Source organism: Tachypleus tridentatus, chromosome 3 (assembly GCF_004210375.1).
Source record: "Tachypleus tridentatus isolate NWPU-2018 chromosome 3, ASM421037v1, whole genome shotgun sequence".
NCBI lineage: Eukaryota > Metazoa > Arthropoda > Merostomata > Xiphosura > Limulidae > Tachypleus > Tachypleus tridentatus.
Genome location: NC_134827.1, coordinates 78,023,749 through 78,039,910, shown reverse-complemented (window position 1 = coordinate 78,039,910; position 16,162 = coordinate 78,023,749). Strand labels below are relative to the sequence as shown.

General features: G+C 37.2%; 1 protein-coding gene across 3 annotated transcripts in view; it reads right to left on the bottom strand.

Annotated features, from left to right (window-relative positions):
* Positions 1-112: 112 nt before the first annotated feature.
* Positions 113-16,162, bottom strand: part of LOC143247266 (uncharacterized) — an 80,536-nt gene continuing 64,486 nt past the window's right edge. For 2 of the 3 annotated variants that reach the window (XM_076495023.1, XM_076495021.1), the window contains exon 2: positions 113-3,206. In XM_076495023.1, the coding sequence (XP_076351138.1) occupies positions 929-2,674 (1,746 nt within the window). In that variant the 5' untranslated portion in view covers positions 2,675-3,206 and the 3' untranslated portion in view covers positions 113-928. Of the gene's footprint in view, positions 3,207-11,046; positions 11,379-16,162 lie in introns of all 3 variants that reach the window. The other variant, XM_076495022.1, reaches the window with a different exon arrangement.

The window sequence follows — 16,162 nt, the reverse complement described above, 5'->3', positions numbered from 1 at the left end:
ATTTATTTTTATTTATTTATCGTCTTGTGGATGATAATTAGGTTTCACCTAAAAACTATGCGCGCAAAATAAAAGTGGACGTGTTTTTTTTCGCATCATAAAACATAGGATGTGTATATATAACAAAGTGTATTTCTTTTTTTTATTTCGTAGTCACACAAAAATATATTTAAATGCATATTAGTTGATCTGTAGATATGCTTGGAATATTAGATATATGAGAATAAAAACATTTTCACGATGTACATTACGTATAAACAAAAAATTCAAAACACACCCTAACTTAAACCACTTCTGACAACGGAAAAGAACTACAAATTACAAATGCAAAAACCTTGAAAATTTGAGACATGTTTTTTCATTAGTTCAAAATGTCGACTGTATTACTAAAACTTTGTCAATCGGATTATCCAACATATTTATACACAACACATGTGAAGGAATAGTTCACAAAACGCGTTAAAACAGAACAGTTACAAAAATAATGTCATCTTTCACCCGGTGGTACAAAATATTTTAAAGTTCGAAAAACCTCTATTCACCCTTACTTTGATGAACGGAATTTTTGTACGCATATAAAAATTTTAAACATTGCAAAACACAAAGCAGATTTTCGGTAAATACATACCAAAAATATTGGAAAGTTATTTCATATGTATAAAACCATCCAAATCAAATTTCCTACATAAATACTTTCAATGGCTACTAAATTGGTCGCAGTAATTGTTGTGAAAACTTTTTTGGAATGCAATTTGAATACTGGATTTTTTTTCTCATGAAGCTATTCGATTTTGTTTGAATGGTTTATAGCAAAGCCACATTAAAATACCTACTGTGTGTACCGGAGACATACTGCTTTTCCATCGGTGGATTAGCCCAATTAGAAGCATCACATTATTAGGAACTCACTTGCCCGTGACTTTAAGCTTTAAGACACTTTTGTTTTCTTCTTGGTGGCCATCTTTACCAGAGGTTTTGGTTTTGGTTTTTTCCCAGCTTCGACAACCCTTCCATTGGAGAGAACTTCGCTCGTTTCGGTAAGATCCTTCGCTCTCTGTCTTTCCTGAATCTTTTGGCGAAGAGTAAACAACGTTGAAGGGCTGGCGCCGGTTCCATACTTCACGTGCTTACCAGTCAAAGTTCGATTCTGTTTTTTTTCGACGCCGTTTATGTTTTCTTCCACCGGTAAGTTATCCTGCTTAGGAGAGCCCGCCGCGAAAAACTGAGGCGGACAAGTAGATGGAAGTGAAGAGTGGGAGATACTCCTCACCTCAGCTGGTGTTCCGGTTATGGCTTGGTGGTTGTGGTACATTTGCATGAGATATGTGTAATATCCGTATACGCTCCAAGGATACCCGGACGGTGTTATTTGGCGCAATTTCATCAGAAGAGTATTTTTATCATTGGAGGCAGCCAATGACGAAGCGTCGACTGCTTCTAAGGTAAAGAAATCAGACGTGTTAACCAGAAACGGATCGCAATATCTGTTGTTCTCACGATTTTTAAGACTCATCGAATGTTTAGCTACTGTTCTGACGAGGGGCTTCGGGCTGCGTGAGGAATTCGAGTTCATTTGGCTGTCTTTTCTTGATAAGGAATGTTTATTTTCAGGGAATCTTGAACAACTATGACTTCCCATTAGGTTTCGATTTAAATATTCATCTTGTAAAGAATGTTCTGCCCATAGATATGAATATGCTTTAAAAGTAGGTGACGAATCTGGTGTTTCGCTATCCGACTTGCTTCTTGACCTGGCATGGTACTGCTCTTCCTTCAGTGGACTGTTGGAAAAACTACACAAGCTTGCGGACCTTCTAAGCCTAGTAAAAGTTCGCAACTTCTCAGATTTCAGTGCAATACTAGCAAATTCTTCCAAACGGTGATGAGAATTATTAATAGAGAGATCCTTTGGCAACTGTTCCTTTTCAAAGATGTCTCTGTGTTCGCACCCATTTGGGAGAATTTGCGATAATTTAGCTGAACAACTATTCTCACCATTAACTCTATTGGAATGTTGGAGCGAAGAAAACGGGGCACGAAACGCTGATACATTAAGTAAGTCGTTTTTAGGGAGACGAAATACATCGTTAAAAGTATTTGAATCACTTTTACTATTCCTGGAACTAGACCCGGAGTCACACTGCTGGACTACCTGGCTTTCCGGATAGCAGCTGTAGGCGTTTCCTTCTTGAGTTTTAATGCATTCGTCCTCTCTGTTGCTTTCTAAGCTTTTATCGTTTTCCACTGAAGATGGTTTTTGAAAACTGTTCAGGAACGACGTTTCAACAGGGAGAAGATTACTCGTAGGGTATCGGATTCCAAGAGCAACGGATACAAAGGGAACATTCAAAGATGGCAAGTTAAATGGTGTTTGAGACACTTGCTTTTGAATATCTTCAATGTTTGAATCTCCTGTGACCAACTGCCCTCGAAATTCTTGTGGCTGAGCTGGACAAGACAAAACTGCAGAGGTCGGGCCATTATAACTTGCAATCTTTGGCCATTTTGTCGAGGATGGGTTTTGCACACTCGCGAATTCATTTTCTCTGAGGTTATTTGCGTTTCCGAAATGTTTCGTTTCACGTTTCTTAATGCGATTATCCGTGACAGATTTGAGACTTAGATCTATTGGCCCATTTTGTTCTCGAAAATAAATAACGTCAGATTTTTCCATAATATTTTGTTATAATATTCCTTAAAATAATTATACAAACTTCTTCTATACAATATTTAAATATAACAGGTTTTATAAACCTTATAAAAATGAGTTTAAAGTGACAAGCTTATAGATGTTTTTTTGTTGTTTTTTTGAGTAATGACTGTGACCTTCGTAGGACCTAATTAGAGGTTCGAAAATAGAAAGATAAGTATCATTTGCCCGGTACAGCTATAACAAATAGTGGTCGTACAGGGAATGGAACAGGTAACTCCCGACACACTCACTGCTAGCTCACTTTGTTTTTTCCTTGACCTTATATTTTCTCCGCAGCCAAAGAACTCCCCAAGGTCACCCTATTGGATGCTCAGCCGACAGCAATATTTATGGCATGTGCTGAAAGAGACCAGAGTGGTGGGGCTTGCTACATAAAACTATCGAATAACTGACGCAAGTTCAAAAAACATCGCCTATCACACTGAGAGTCCAAACTGGAGTGATTTGTAAAAAAAATTGTTGTTGAAACGTCCATCGTTGGTCAGACGAGTTCCTGAAAAATACAAACATATTTTTATTACACACATATTTTAATTTATAACAGTACAAATAGCACACGTTAACGTTACTATTAGAATTGTGAGTATTCTTACAATCGTTTTTTTTGTTAATTACGAAATAGTTTCCTAACTTTCAAAGCTCAAACTGTGAAGGGAAATGAATTAATGATAAAGTTTGTTTGTTTTGTTTGAATTTCACGGAAAACCACACGAGGGCTACTTGCTCTAGCCGTCCCTAATATAGTAGTGTAGTAGAGAAGGCAACTAGTCATCACCAACCACCGCCAACTCTTTTACCAACGAATAGTGGACATGACCCTCACATGGACTTGCATGTTTGGTGCGACAGAGATTCGAACTCGCGACCCTCAGATTACGATTCAAGCGCCTTAACCACCTGGTTATACTGGGCCTAATCATAAAGTACAAACACAAACATAACTAAACTTGTGATTTCTATGCCTATATCAAAGGTTCTCAAAGTATGAGCTCGGCATCACGGTTAGGGCCGTGATTAGTTAGGTTTTCTATACATCATAATTTGTTTCTGAGTAAAACAAAGAATAACGAACTGATTAGGTCGATTACAATATAGTTCAGCTTAGATCTTCTCATTTAGGATTCAAGTAATTTCAAAACAATGAAGAATATTGTCATTCAAGTTGTGTATGCTTTAGCCTTTGTGTAGTTTCACGCGAAATTCAAAACACAATTTTCAAAATGTGGTCCCAGAACTGGACCATAATGCACGTGACATCGAAAGCTGCACCAGTCTTCATATTAATTGTAATTCTTTTTTCCGGGGGGAGGGGGTGGCGACAGGCGAAAGCGAGTGGGGTAGGGCCGGTAAGTGGTCTGCAGACTAAACGATTTGAAAGTACGATCTATAATATATAATACAATATAATGATCTATATACAGATTTTCACAGTCATAGCCATACTATTTTTAAAATCAACAAACTGAACAGAGTTGTTGAAACACTTAGAAAAAATATATTAGGTTTGACGTTCGTAAAGGGACTCAGATGAATACTGGTAAAATATCACATTTAAATATACGGTTATAATACATCGTATTGTCAGTGCATTCAAAAATATCAGTTGAAAACAGTGAAAACAAATATTCCAAAATATGGCTTTAAAAACGTAATTTATTACAGCTAAAAACTTGCAGAAATATCACAGGTTTAAAAAAAACTGTTGGCGTGTATAACATACACAAAGGCAAAGAGTTGAACTATTGGAAAAATATGGTTAACACATTAAGGTAGTCGGTTAAACTTATTAAAGTCGGTTAAAGGTTTTTTTTAATTTTGCGCAAAGCTACTCGAGGGCTGTCTGCGCTAGCCGTCCCTAATTTAGTAGTGTAAGACTAGAGGGAAGGTAACTAGTTATCACCACCCACCATCAACTTTTGTGTTACTCTCTTATCAACGAATAGTAAAACTGACCGTCGCATTATAACGCCCCCACGCCTGCCAGGGCGAGCATGTTTGCTGTGACGGAGATTCGAATCCACGACTCTCAGATTATGAGTCGAGTGCCTTAACCACCTGGCCATGCCGGGCTATCTTCTAGTAAAAATACAAATTATTTTTGGGTTTGCCTAGGCAAAGGCAACATTCACAAAACGTATTATTATAAAATTATTGTTCTGCAATAATAAACCACGAACGCTGTGCTACGTCAAGGTAAACAATGAGCTATCTGATCTGTTCCCACCACGGGTATCGAAACCTAAATTTTAGTCATATAAGCTTCCAAGCTTACCCCTGAACCAGTAGGGAGGGAATACCTTAGGCAATGTCATTATTTCATTAAATAATTGATAACTTGCTTCTGCTACAAATACCTAAAATTCTTTAAATTATTAAATTATAACACGAGTAATTATTATTCGCCCACTGCTATTAATTCAGGTAAAAAACTTCAAAAGGCATTCACTTTTCAGTAAAAACAAAAATATTCGTTGGCTCGAGTTCTGTAAAATATGATCCATTTAACAGTGTAAACAAATAACGATAATTTTTTCTCTTCACAACACACTGATTACATACAGGTCGCCTGTCTTCTGCTTTGAAAAATGGAATTATATCTATCGTTAAAAGACCACTGACCCAATTTTAGATGTATTTAAAATATTGTCCCATTACACAGAACAGGGACCATCGTTAATTCCTATAGTGTTGTATTAATTAGAAATTATTTACTATTATTTTAATTTTAAAAGAGTAGTCGTTGGAAAAGGTAAAGACGTAATTCATTCCTGCTATGTTTTGTTTTTCTTTTCAGCGAAGTCCTCTAGTGGAGCTTATAATGATAACGATGGGGGTTCGATATTAGCTGTGGCCAAATCTAAGACGGCCCAGGGAAATTATGTCTAAAATTAAAGCCTCCACATATAATGGTATTATTAAACTGTTTAAATTTCACGCATCATAAATTTGCTCTTTTTAATTACAGGAAGTTGATCAGTTTGGCTTTTTTTATCACGTTTATTAAGAAAGTGTTTCAAGTTAATTTTGTTTTTAGTCTCCACAAAGGAGCAGAATCAAAACTGGTTTAGATTTGTTTTGTTTGAATTTCGCGCAAAGCTACACGAGGGATATCTGCCGTCGCCGTCCCTAATCCAGCAGTGAAAGACTAGAAAAAAGGCAGCTAGCCGTCATCACCCACCGACAACTCTAGGCCCGGCATGGCCAGATAGTTAAGAGTGCTTTACTCGCAATCTGAGAGTCATGGGTTCGAATCTCCGTCACACAAAACACGCTCGCCCTATCAGCCATGGGTGCGTTATAACGTGACGATTAATACCAGTATTTATTCGTAAAAGTGTAACCTAAGAGTAGGCAGTGAGTGGTGATGAGTAGCTGCCTTCCCTCTAGCCTTACACTGATAAATTAGGGATGGCTAGCGCAGATAGCCCTCGTGTAGCTTTGCACGAAATTTAAAGAACAAACACAACTCCTGGGCTACTCTTTTGTCAGCGAATATTGGGATTAAGTGTTACATTATAATGGTCTCACGACTGAAAGGGCGAGCATGTTTGGTAAGACTGGGATTCAAATTCGCGACCCTCGGTTAGGGCGCTCGAATCCCAGTCTAAGTGGCTATGCCGGACCAGAACCTGATTTAGAAATGTGGAAAGCTGACATCTTAGTTAATAAGTTTTATGTTGAGTATTATAAGTTCATATTTTAGTAAGTTTTATAATGAATAACCTATGACATATAAATAAAACAGCTTCATTGTAAATTATAATGTTTAAAATCTCGAGTTGCGCAGATCGACAAAATTAAGGCCATGCTGTTTGTTTTTTTTTACTAGTGTAAACGTTGCCCTACGAGCACCTGTCTGTGCCAGTAATTACTAATCGTAGTTTTCGTACCTCACTGAAAAAAGAAGGAAAAAAAAGTGAACATATTCTGAAAAAAAAAGATTTTTTCTGAGAAGTACTGAACGGGAGAAATGTTCGGATTAAGTTCTGTACTCATACTCAAGTGAATGCATCAAAATGATTCAATGTACAGAGCTCAAAATGTTCGTAAATTTTACCGACATAAACTGTAAAGTTTTGTATATTAAAAGTTGTACCGTTTATTGAAAAAATAGTTTTTAAAACTCCAGTTTTTCAGTACTACATTTAAAAATTACATCAATAAGGATATAATTAAACTCTCACGTAAGTCCTCGTGAAAGTTGTGAGGAGAGCACTTTTTATTTAAAAATTGTTGTCTTATAAAGAAATGGTTGTTGTCCGTAATACAGGTATTTTTCTAATTGTTTGAACCCTGAATACCTAAAGTGTGAATATTTTTATGGTTTTTGTTTGTGGTACCATACAGTACTTGGCGGAGGAGTTTTGGTTACATACAAAGATACTAATATACACGCTACGTCCATTATAGTAAGAGGATTGGTGATTCTTTGTTAGATTGTTTAGGCAAAGTATTCGTGATGAAACTTTGTAGAGTGGACGGCAACTGCCTGTTGTGGAAACGCAAGTGTAGAAAACTTGAGGACGAAAGGCGGAAGATTTCGAAACGTCGTCCTCTACAAATTGTGTCTTCACAACAGGCAGTCGCCGTCCATTCTACAGTTTCATCAGGATTGGTGATGACTTAGTTCAAAACGTGTTTAAAAGATGGCGCCACACAAGTTTCTGTTTCAAGTTTATTTCACCGCAAAACTATATAATAAATAATCTATCGTTTGTTTTTTCGTTTGTTAGGAAAGCCACCCACCACGTTAAACTATCTGCCGTGAGCACTATGGGAAGTCGAATCCCGAATTTTAACGTTGTAAATCTATAAGCTTTCCTCTGTCTCAGTAAGGATCTACTGAACCTCAGATTTCAGCGATGCAAGTCTATAAAATTGACTGTAATTCGCCACAGAATATTACATAAAAATTGCATATTGATAAATAACAATTCCTAAAAGGTATTGAGAAAGAGGAATATTTGTATTTCGGCTGTGTACTCAACATATGGATTAGGTTTCTAAAGATTTGTAAAAAAAACTGTAAAGGAATACAAAATTAAACTCACAAATCTCTTACAAACGACTAAAAACTTAGTATGAATCATTCATTAGGACTTTTCAGAATAACTTAGAATACCCATAATTGTTCTTGGTTTCAAGATGAGGATTCGAGCTCCATTTTGAGTCTGACCTGTTGTAGAAGAAATGTCTCGAACACTCAGATTGTTAGTTGATTTATTGATGTCAAAGCACATATGATGTTTTGAGAAAAATGGATATGATTTTGGACTTATCATATACAAATTACTGTAAAATATGAAAACATTTCGAGATAATAAAACCATCGCAGGCCTTTGTTATTGGCATTTTTTATAAGAAAATTACTTTTAATATTTCTTAATTTTATTATTAATTGAAGTAAATGCGCCATCTATGGTTAACGGTATGAAGTACAACGATACAAATTTATCCCACACGTCTGACTGTGTGTATGCATATATACCAATAGCTACATTTTTTTAAACTATTGTAACTGTTTTTTTTTCTTTCTGTGTCAAGCTTGTTGTAAAGGCGACATAGCTGTTGTCATTAAAAGTTGTCTATTAAGAAGCTATTTATATTTTCATGTGGTCATAGTTACAGCGCTTATTGTGATACCGTTAGAAAGGTGAATTTCCTCTAACGCGTTACCTAGAGTCGAATTTAAACATTTAGAATGTTTCGTTGTAGTATCACTTTTAACACGTCATGTTTCACGATAGTGCTGGTTATATATGTCATTCCATGTTGACATCACTTAGAAAATGATTCCAGATTCGTTTTTAATTAGATTCCGAATGCATACTGTGGCTCGCAAACATCCACACTACAAAATAGTTACTTCCTTTAGCTACTAAGCAGAACCCTGACAGCAAAGCGTATTGGTTACTTACTAGATTAAGTTTGTTCGTTAAACCAATTTTAAAAAGTGTGTCAGCGTTACGTTATAAATAGCAATACGCAATTAAAGACACGATGTTGGATTTGTGGTATTCAGATGACTGCGACTTTCTGTGTTGTGCTGAGAGAAAGAAAGAAATATTTACGATATTTTTGACCACTTAAGGATCGTGGCGAAATAACAGATAAGAGCTATTTCTATCAAAGAGTCAATAGGTAAAAATTCTAATGCTACTGACCCATTTAATCAACAGCGAGCAATAAAAAGGGAGAGAGAGAAAAAATAATTAAAGATTGAAATTAAGTTTACCAAGTGATGACGCTGAAAAATATAGTCGAATACACCGTTAGTTCTATACAAAAAGTACGTTATGAAACGAGACGGATGTGAGCAATGGAACTGAAACTGGTACGCGGAATTGCAAAATATGCAAGTTTGAAAATTGTCATTTAATCTCGCCTAGATACAACTAACTGACTGAGTCGCCCCCCCTAAGTTAAACAGTGGTAAGTTTAAAAACTTACAACGTTAAAATCCAGGGTTCGATTCCGCGTTGGACACAGCAGATAGCTCAATGCGTCTTTTATACTAAAATAAACCTGACATAAACGTTGAAGATAAACAGAAAGATACATACACCACGGGTTATCTGTGCTCTGCCCCAACACATACACACGCGGGTATTGAAACCCGGTTTTTAGCGTTGTAAGCCCGCATATATTTCGCTCTGCCACTGGTGGTGGGGTGTGCAAAGTTTTGGAACGTTCATTTTTCTTCTTACTTTCACTCTTTTATGAATTCTCTTTTCGATTTTTTTTACACCCAGTGCCCTTTAATAAATAAATTTGCATTCATTCTCCATAATCCACATGGGTGCAATAATGGGAGAAAAGAAAGGGGCACGCTGTTTTGGAGCTACATTCTCTACAATCAGACTATTTTCTTAGTCTGAGTTGAAATGTGTGAACTTCCGCGTTCCATTTGTGCATATCGTCAAATGAGATTTTGGCGATCTGAGATATACTAGTTTTACAGGCGCCATGGTATAATGAGTGTGTTATTCTATTTGCGAAACTACAAGGCATATTTACTAATTACAGCATTTCATTCAGTAGCTAAACTAATGAAAATACGAACAGCAAAGTCTAGAAATCCTAGTAAACCTAACGAACCGTTAATTTGAGTTTTCTTAATACAAACGATTAAATTCTAGCTTAAGAGATAAGTTTTGGTCCAGTGGTTAGTGGACCAGAGAGTCCATGGTTCTCGTCTCGTTACCTAAAAATCACGCTTTGCTTTTTCTGGTTGTGGATGTGTTATAAGAGTGACGGTTATACTCCACCATTTGATTAAAGTAACCCAAGGATGCAGACATACAAAGCAAACAAATAGTCTTAAAGGTAATATATTATTCTTAATTTCATTTGCTTTGTTTCATATAGTAGAAAATCAAACAAATATTTTTCAATACCAACCAAGCTTTGCCTAGTGGTTATCGTGTTGGGCTGCGAATTGGAAGATACAGAGTTTGAGCTTCATACAGTAGAACTCGCTAATAAATTTTATTTAAGATACATTATAAACAACCCGAACAAAAAAACTTGTGTAGGCGGATGCTGCTAGCTGACTGCCTTCCCCTTTTTCGGTATTTTTAAAACTAAGAGCTACTGTTTCTTAACTCTAGATAGTCTCTGAGCTAGACTTTTATCCTAAGTACGGTTAAGGTTGAAAACTCATTTTTTTTTCAATACAACAACTTGTGGTTGTTAACTTCACTCGTATCACACGTTTTAATATCAACATTTGGTGAATGAACAATTTGACTTTACACCTGGTCTGTATGGATAGTTTAATTACATGTTATGTAATATATATAACGTTCTAGTTACTACAGTAAAACAGTGGCACAGCGGTATGTCTACGGCCTTACAACGCTAGAAACAGGGTTTCGATATCTGTAGTGGGCAGAGTATAGATAGCCCATTTTGAAGCTTTGTGCTTAAATACAAACAATCATATGAAGAGAGAGGTTTTCAAAAGTCTACTGACAGGAATACCGTTCAAAAGGGAATGTTTTCTTTGTTTTGAATTTCACGCAAAGCTACAAGAGGGCTATGTGCACTAGCCATCCCTAATTTAGCAGTGTAAGACTAGAGGAAAGCAGCTAGTCACCACCACCCGCCGCCAGTTCTTGGGCTACTCTTTTACCAACGAATAGTGGAATTGACCGTCACTTTATAACGCCCCCACGACTGAAAGGGCGAGAATGTTTGGTGTGACAGGCATTCGAACCCGTGACCCTCAGGTTACAAGTCGAGTGCCTTAACCACCTGGCCATACCAAGAACCAGCGAATAAGTACAGAAAAATAATTATTAGTGATATGGAGTGAGGTTTTGTGTTCGTACCTTGTAACAATATTAATGAGGCCATTGTAAGCCTTCTTCAAGAACATGTCCTTCGTAAAATATCATTTGCATGAATCATAAGACCACAAATGCTGGCCTAGCATGAAGGTGGGTGAAGGCGTTCCACTTGTAATCCGCTCGTTCGAATTCTCGTCGCACCAAATATGCTTGCCCTTTCAGCCGTGGAAGCGTTATCATGTGACGGTCAATCCCACTCACTATTCTCTGGTAAAAGAGTAACCCAAGAGTTGGAGGTGGCTGGTGATGACTAGCTACCTTCCCTCTAGTCTTTGCTAAATAAGGGACGACTAGCGCAGATAGCCCTTGAGTGGCTGTACGCGAAATTCAAAACAAACAAACAAATCACAACTGTCAGTGAAAGTGAAGAAAAATACACGAAAAAATGTTGAACTTCCATTTACCAAACACGCTTCTAAAAATATTTGCCACTTACTCTAAATGGTATTTGTAAAAGCACCAATGGAAAAAAAAAAAAAAACTTTGGGGAAGAGTGCGGGTTTAGTGATTTTAGCGAATTTCGCGAAACTTTTGTTTTATGTTGTGAATTAGATGAGATTCCAGGGTACAGCGGAAATGATTTTTGTTCACCCATCGCCTATAGTAACCTTTAATTAGCAGCTGGATTGTCTAGGTGGGTTATCACACTAACTTCAAATTAAACTCTAGGATGAGTGAAGAGGGACATCAATCACTGAACATATTTGGGGAAATTCTTTCGCCACAAAATCTCGATCCCAGGTGGAAATAAATGATAAGCAGTAATTTTCAGTGTTACACCTCTAAAAATTATTTAAAACACAATTATATGATCCATTCTGCCTTCTTGATACTACGATGGCCAGGTGGTTAAGGCGCTCGACTCGTAATCTGAGAGTCGCGAGTTATTATCAACCTGCGCACAAAACATGCTTGCCCTTTCCGGCTTTGGGGGAGTTATAACGTTACGGTCAATCCCACTATTCGTTGGTAAAAGAGTAGCCCAAGAATTGGCGGTGAGTGGTGATGACAAGCGCCCGTCCTTCTAGTCTTACAATGCTAAATTAGAGACGGCTAACGCAGACAGCCCTCATGTAGTTTTGCGCGAAATTCAAAAACAAAACAAATAAACAAACGATACCCTTTATGAATTACGCTGCCCTAAGCACCGCCACGTGACTTAAATATCTCCATCTTTTAAGATACATTTCATTATTGATGGTACATATAGTTTGTTTGTTGTTGCTGTTTTTTTTTGTAGTTAAGAGCAAAGTTATACATTGGACTTTCTGAATGGAAACCCTCTTCATAGCGCCATAAGTCCATAGAGTTACCGCTGTGTCACGGGGTAGGGACGTACACTTGGGTACCCCGCTGGTACAACGGTAAGTCTACGAATTTACAACGTTTAAATCGGAGGTTCGATTCCCCTCGGTGTACTCAGCAGACAGCTCAATGTGGCTTTGCTATGGTCAGGTGGTTAAGGCGCGCAACTCGTAATCCGAGGGTCGTGGGTTCGAATCCCCGTCACACCAAATATACTCGTCCTTTCAGCCGCAGGGGCGTTATAAAGTTCAGTCAATCCCACTATTCGTTGGTAAAAGAGTAGCCCAAGACTTGGCAGTGGGTGGTGACGACTAGATGCCTTCCCTCTAGCCTTACACTGCTAAATTACGGGTGGCTAGCGCACATAGCCCTCGTGTAGCTTTGCGCGAAATTAAAAACAAACAAACAATATATTTTACTGTATTAATTCCATATACTCCAGTACTTGTTCATTTTATAGCATACCTTATATGTATTGACATGCATACCCATATTAATACATAACATATACACTATATAAATGATATATTAGCCAAGTCTATCAATAGGTGGCTGACTGTTATACTTATAATTCATATTTAGGTGTGAAAGATATTTAGGCGCATGTATGATACAGCGACCCAGTGTGTGTATTAGTTTATTTATACGTAGGTTTCTCTGGAACTAAGTGTATGATCTGTGTAGAAGTTTGTTACAACGTTGTTGTAAGTTGACCGATTCTATTATTTGCTATTAAAAACAATTTAAAAAACTACGAAAATATGCTAGTGCGCAACACATTATCGGAAAAGTCTTATCGTAATGATGTATTTTCCCTATAAATGTTTTGGTTACAGTCGGATTTTTTGGTGGTTTTTCTTTCTGTTAGTTTCAATATCCACCACTGTTTTCAACTGGCCTGAATAGTCCTAATCACGCTTGGATTATAAATCGACAAATAAATGCCAATGCCCTTTACAGGCAATGACTAAACAGCGAAAACTTCTTGTTTAGTGTCAGCTAGCCACCGCTAATTTCGAGTTCTGCAAGCCCGCACAACCTTAATAACTGTCATGTCGAGCCTATGTACAGATAAAGCTATGGTTGGGAGAGTTCAATTGACCTCCATTTTTTCCACGTATCTTTTGACCTCATTTACTATAAGAAGAAGAATCCTTACTCGACAGTTGTGTTCCAGGGGCAATGACATTAAGGCCAAGAAACCAAAATCGAACATCACTGAACACGAATGCAGCGCACTCAACCGTCTAAAACGAGACAACCAAGCAGAGTTTCATCGTGTTTGTATCTGTCAGCATTTAGGGTCTCATTAGTTTTTTTCCAATAATATTGACTGAAATGAAGCCCACACTTGCTCAGTTTCTCCAAAATGCAAAATGCTGGTTTAAAGATTGGCTGTAAATCCAGTCTCATCTCGAAGATCAAACGAACTATCGCTTGTTTCCAACCAATTTAAACTTGGTTTTATCTGTAAAAAGAACCCTCCTTCAGCTCCATTCATCTCATTGTTCTACGTTAGATGCCCTTTCGGTCTTTGGTTTTGTTATTATCTCTCCTAAGCTGTGACTTTTGAACACATGTACCCTGTCAGTCTTTGGTTTAGTTATCTCTCCTAAGAAGTGACTTTTAAACGCATGTTCCCTTTCAGTCTTTGGTTTAGTTATCCCTCCTAAGCAGTGACTTTTGAACGCATTATATATGTAACAACCGCTGGTATGGATAGAGAAAGCACTATGTAGAGGAGCGAACAACGTTTCAACCTTCTTCGGTCATCGTTTTGGTATTTGAAGCGATATAAGTTTGCTAAAGTGCAAGAGGAACATTAACAACTTGAAATGAAATCCAATATTATAAACTATCCATATCATATGATCAATAGTCTAGATATGTGATGCTCAAATTTTGAAACTTTTATTCCATAGGGTGCATATACCCGTAATACAAATATGACTTGACAAGTGAAATGGTGCACTAATTTTAAATACTGCCTCTAGCCAGTGGACTTGATTCTCTGTTTATGTTAGAGGAATGCCATTGTAAGTTAGAGGAAAGTGTTGCACGTCCGTAAACATAGCGCTGTCCCAAAGAGACCGTCCCAATGGATTAGTGGTAAGTTTACGAACTTACAACGCTAAAATCCGGGGTTTTATACCTTATGGTAGACAGACTACATTCAAAAAATTTTGCAGCTCGACCTTAACGAAAAACATGCCTTTATAAGCTACCTAGTGGGAGACGTCATAAAGACATTTTATGGAAACATATACTACACTGTAGGATAGCATTAATGACAAACCGTCTATAATATTCATCGAATTTACAGAAAACATTATATACTCTGTTATTCGTATCAAATCAGAGTTATTAAGTAAATGGGAAAATAACTAACCTCGTGGTTCAACTGCCATATATATATGTAGATATTCTACAACTAATCTCTGAAGAGAATGAATATTTTAATACTTATACGCTATCAAAGGGTCCGGCATGGACAGGTGAGTTAAGGCGTGCGACTCGTAATCCGAGGGTCGCGGATTCGAATCCCCGTCACACCAAACATGCTCGCCCTTTCAGCCGTGGAGGCGTTATAATGTGACAGTCAATCCCATTATTCGTTAGCAAAAGAGTAGCCCAACAGTTGGCGGTGGGTGGTGATGACTAGTTGCCTTCCCTCTTGTCTGACATTGCTAAATTAGGAACGGCTAGCGCATATAGTTCTCGAGTAGCTTTGCGCGAAATTAAAAACCAAACAAACGCTATCGAGGAATTTTCTAAACTCGTGATTTACTTCTGTCCACAATATTTCCATTTCTTTTGGTCTGAACTATAAAACAAGAGATTTATTTCATAAGCTTGAATGCTAAAAATATTTCCAATTCTTTGCAATAGCTCTTAATTTTCAACTACGCAAGTATGTTTAATATGTTTTTTAGAACGGAACAGGTTTCAATTTGGCGTGAGATATACTTTTCATAATCGTTACACGACGGTTTTGCCTAGTAGTAAACGTGCAGGGCTGCTTATCGAAAGGTCCAAAGTTCGAATCACGATATGCGGCTAAAAGACGCTACAACCGTAAAGCTATAGAGTCAACAGCAGTCAAATGTTGTCGGCTGTTTGTCAACTTCCTGATTAGCAATTATAAGCTACCAATGATTACGTCTGATACATAGGGACCTTTGACCTAAGCCTTTAGTCCATGTGTGCATAAGGTGCTTCAGATGGAAAAATACCAAAATCGTGGCCAATGCTGCAAAACGAACCAACAGGATATCGTCTTTGATTTCACGAAATGTTATCCCTAGCATCTATTTAATAAAGTGACTGTGCTACAGACATAAATGTAACGGAAATAATCCAATCACGCCCTTAAAGAAGAATCACTTCAGTTCGTTAATTTTATACTTTTCGAAAATTAGCTCCACCAATCTCTACACCCTCATGAATCGAAAAAGTATTATTTCTGTTTCGTATAATTGTACAGAACAATGAATAGAAATCCCTAACCGAAATTGCAAATAGAAGAAATTTCTATTTCGTGAAACCATTCAGGTCAAAGTACTAAACCAAGAAGTGTAACCACCAACAACAGTATTTAACTGTGAATTTAAATCGTGTATTTGATGTATAAAACAAATGTTCTGGCATCGGATTACGTTACGTTTCAGACAAACAAGTGATTAAGAATATAAGGCTTGGAAATACACAGATATTAAATGGATTATTCATGCGAAACGTCAGTAAGTACTTTATCAAATTATATTTCTCTGGAGCTAAGTAAATAATACGTCTT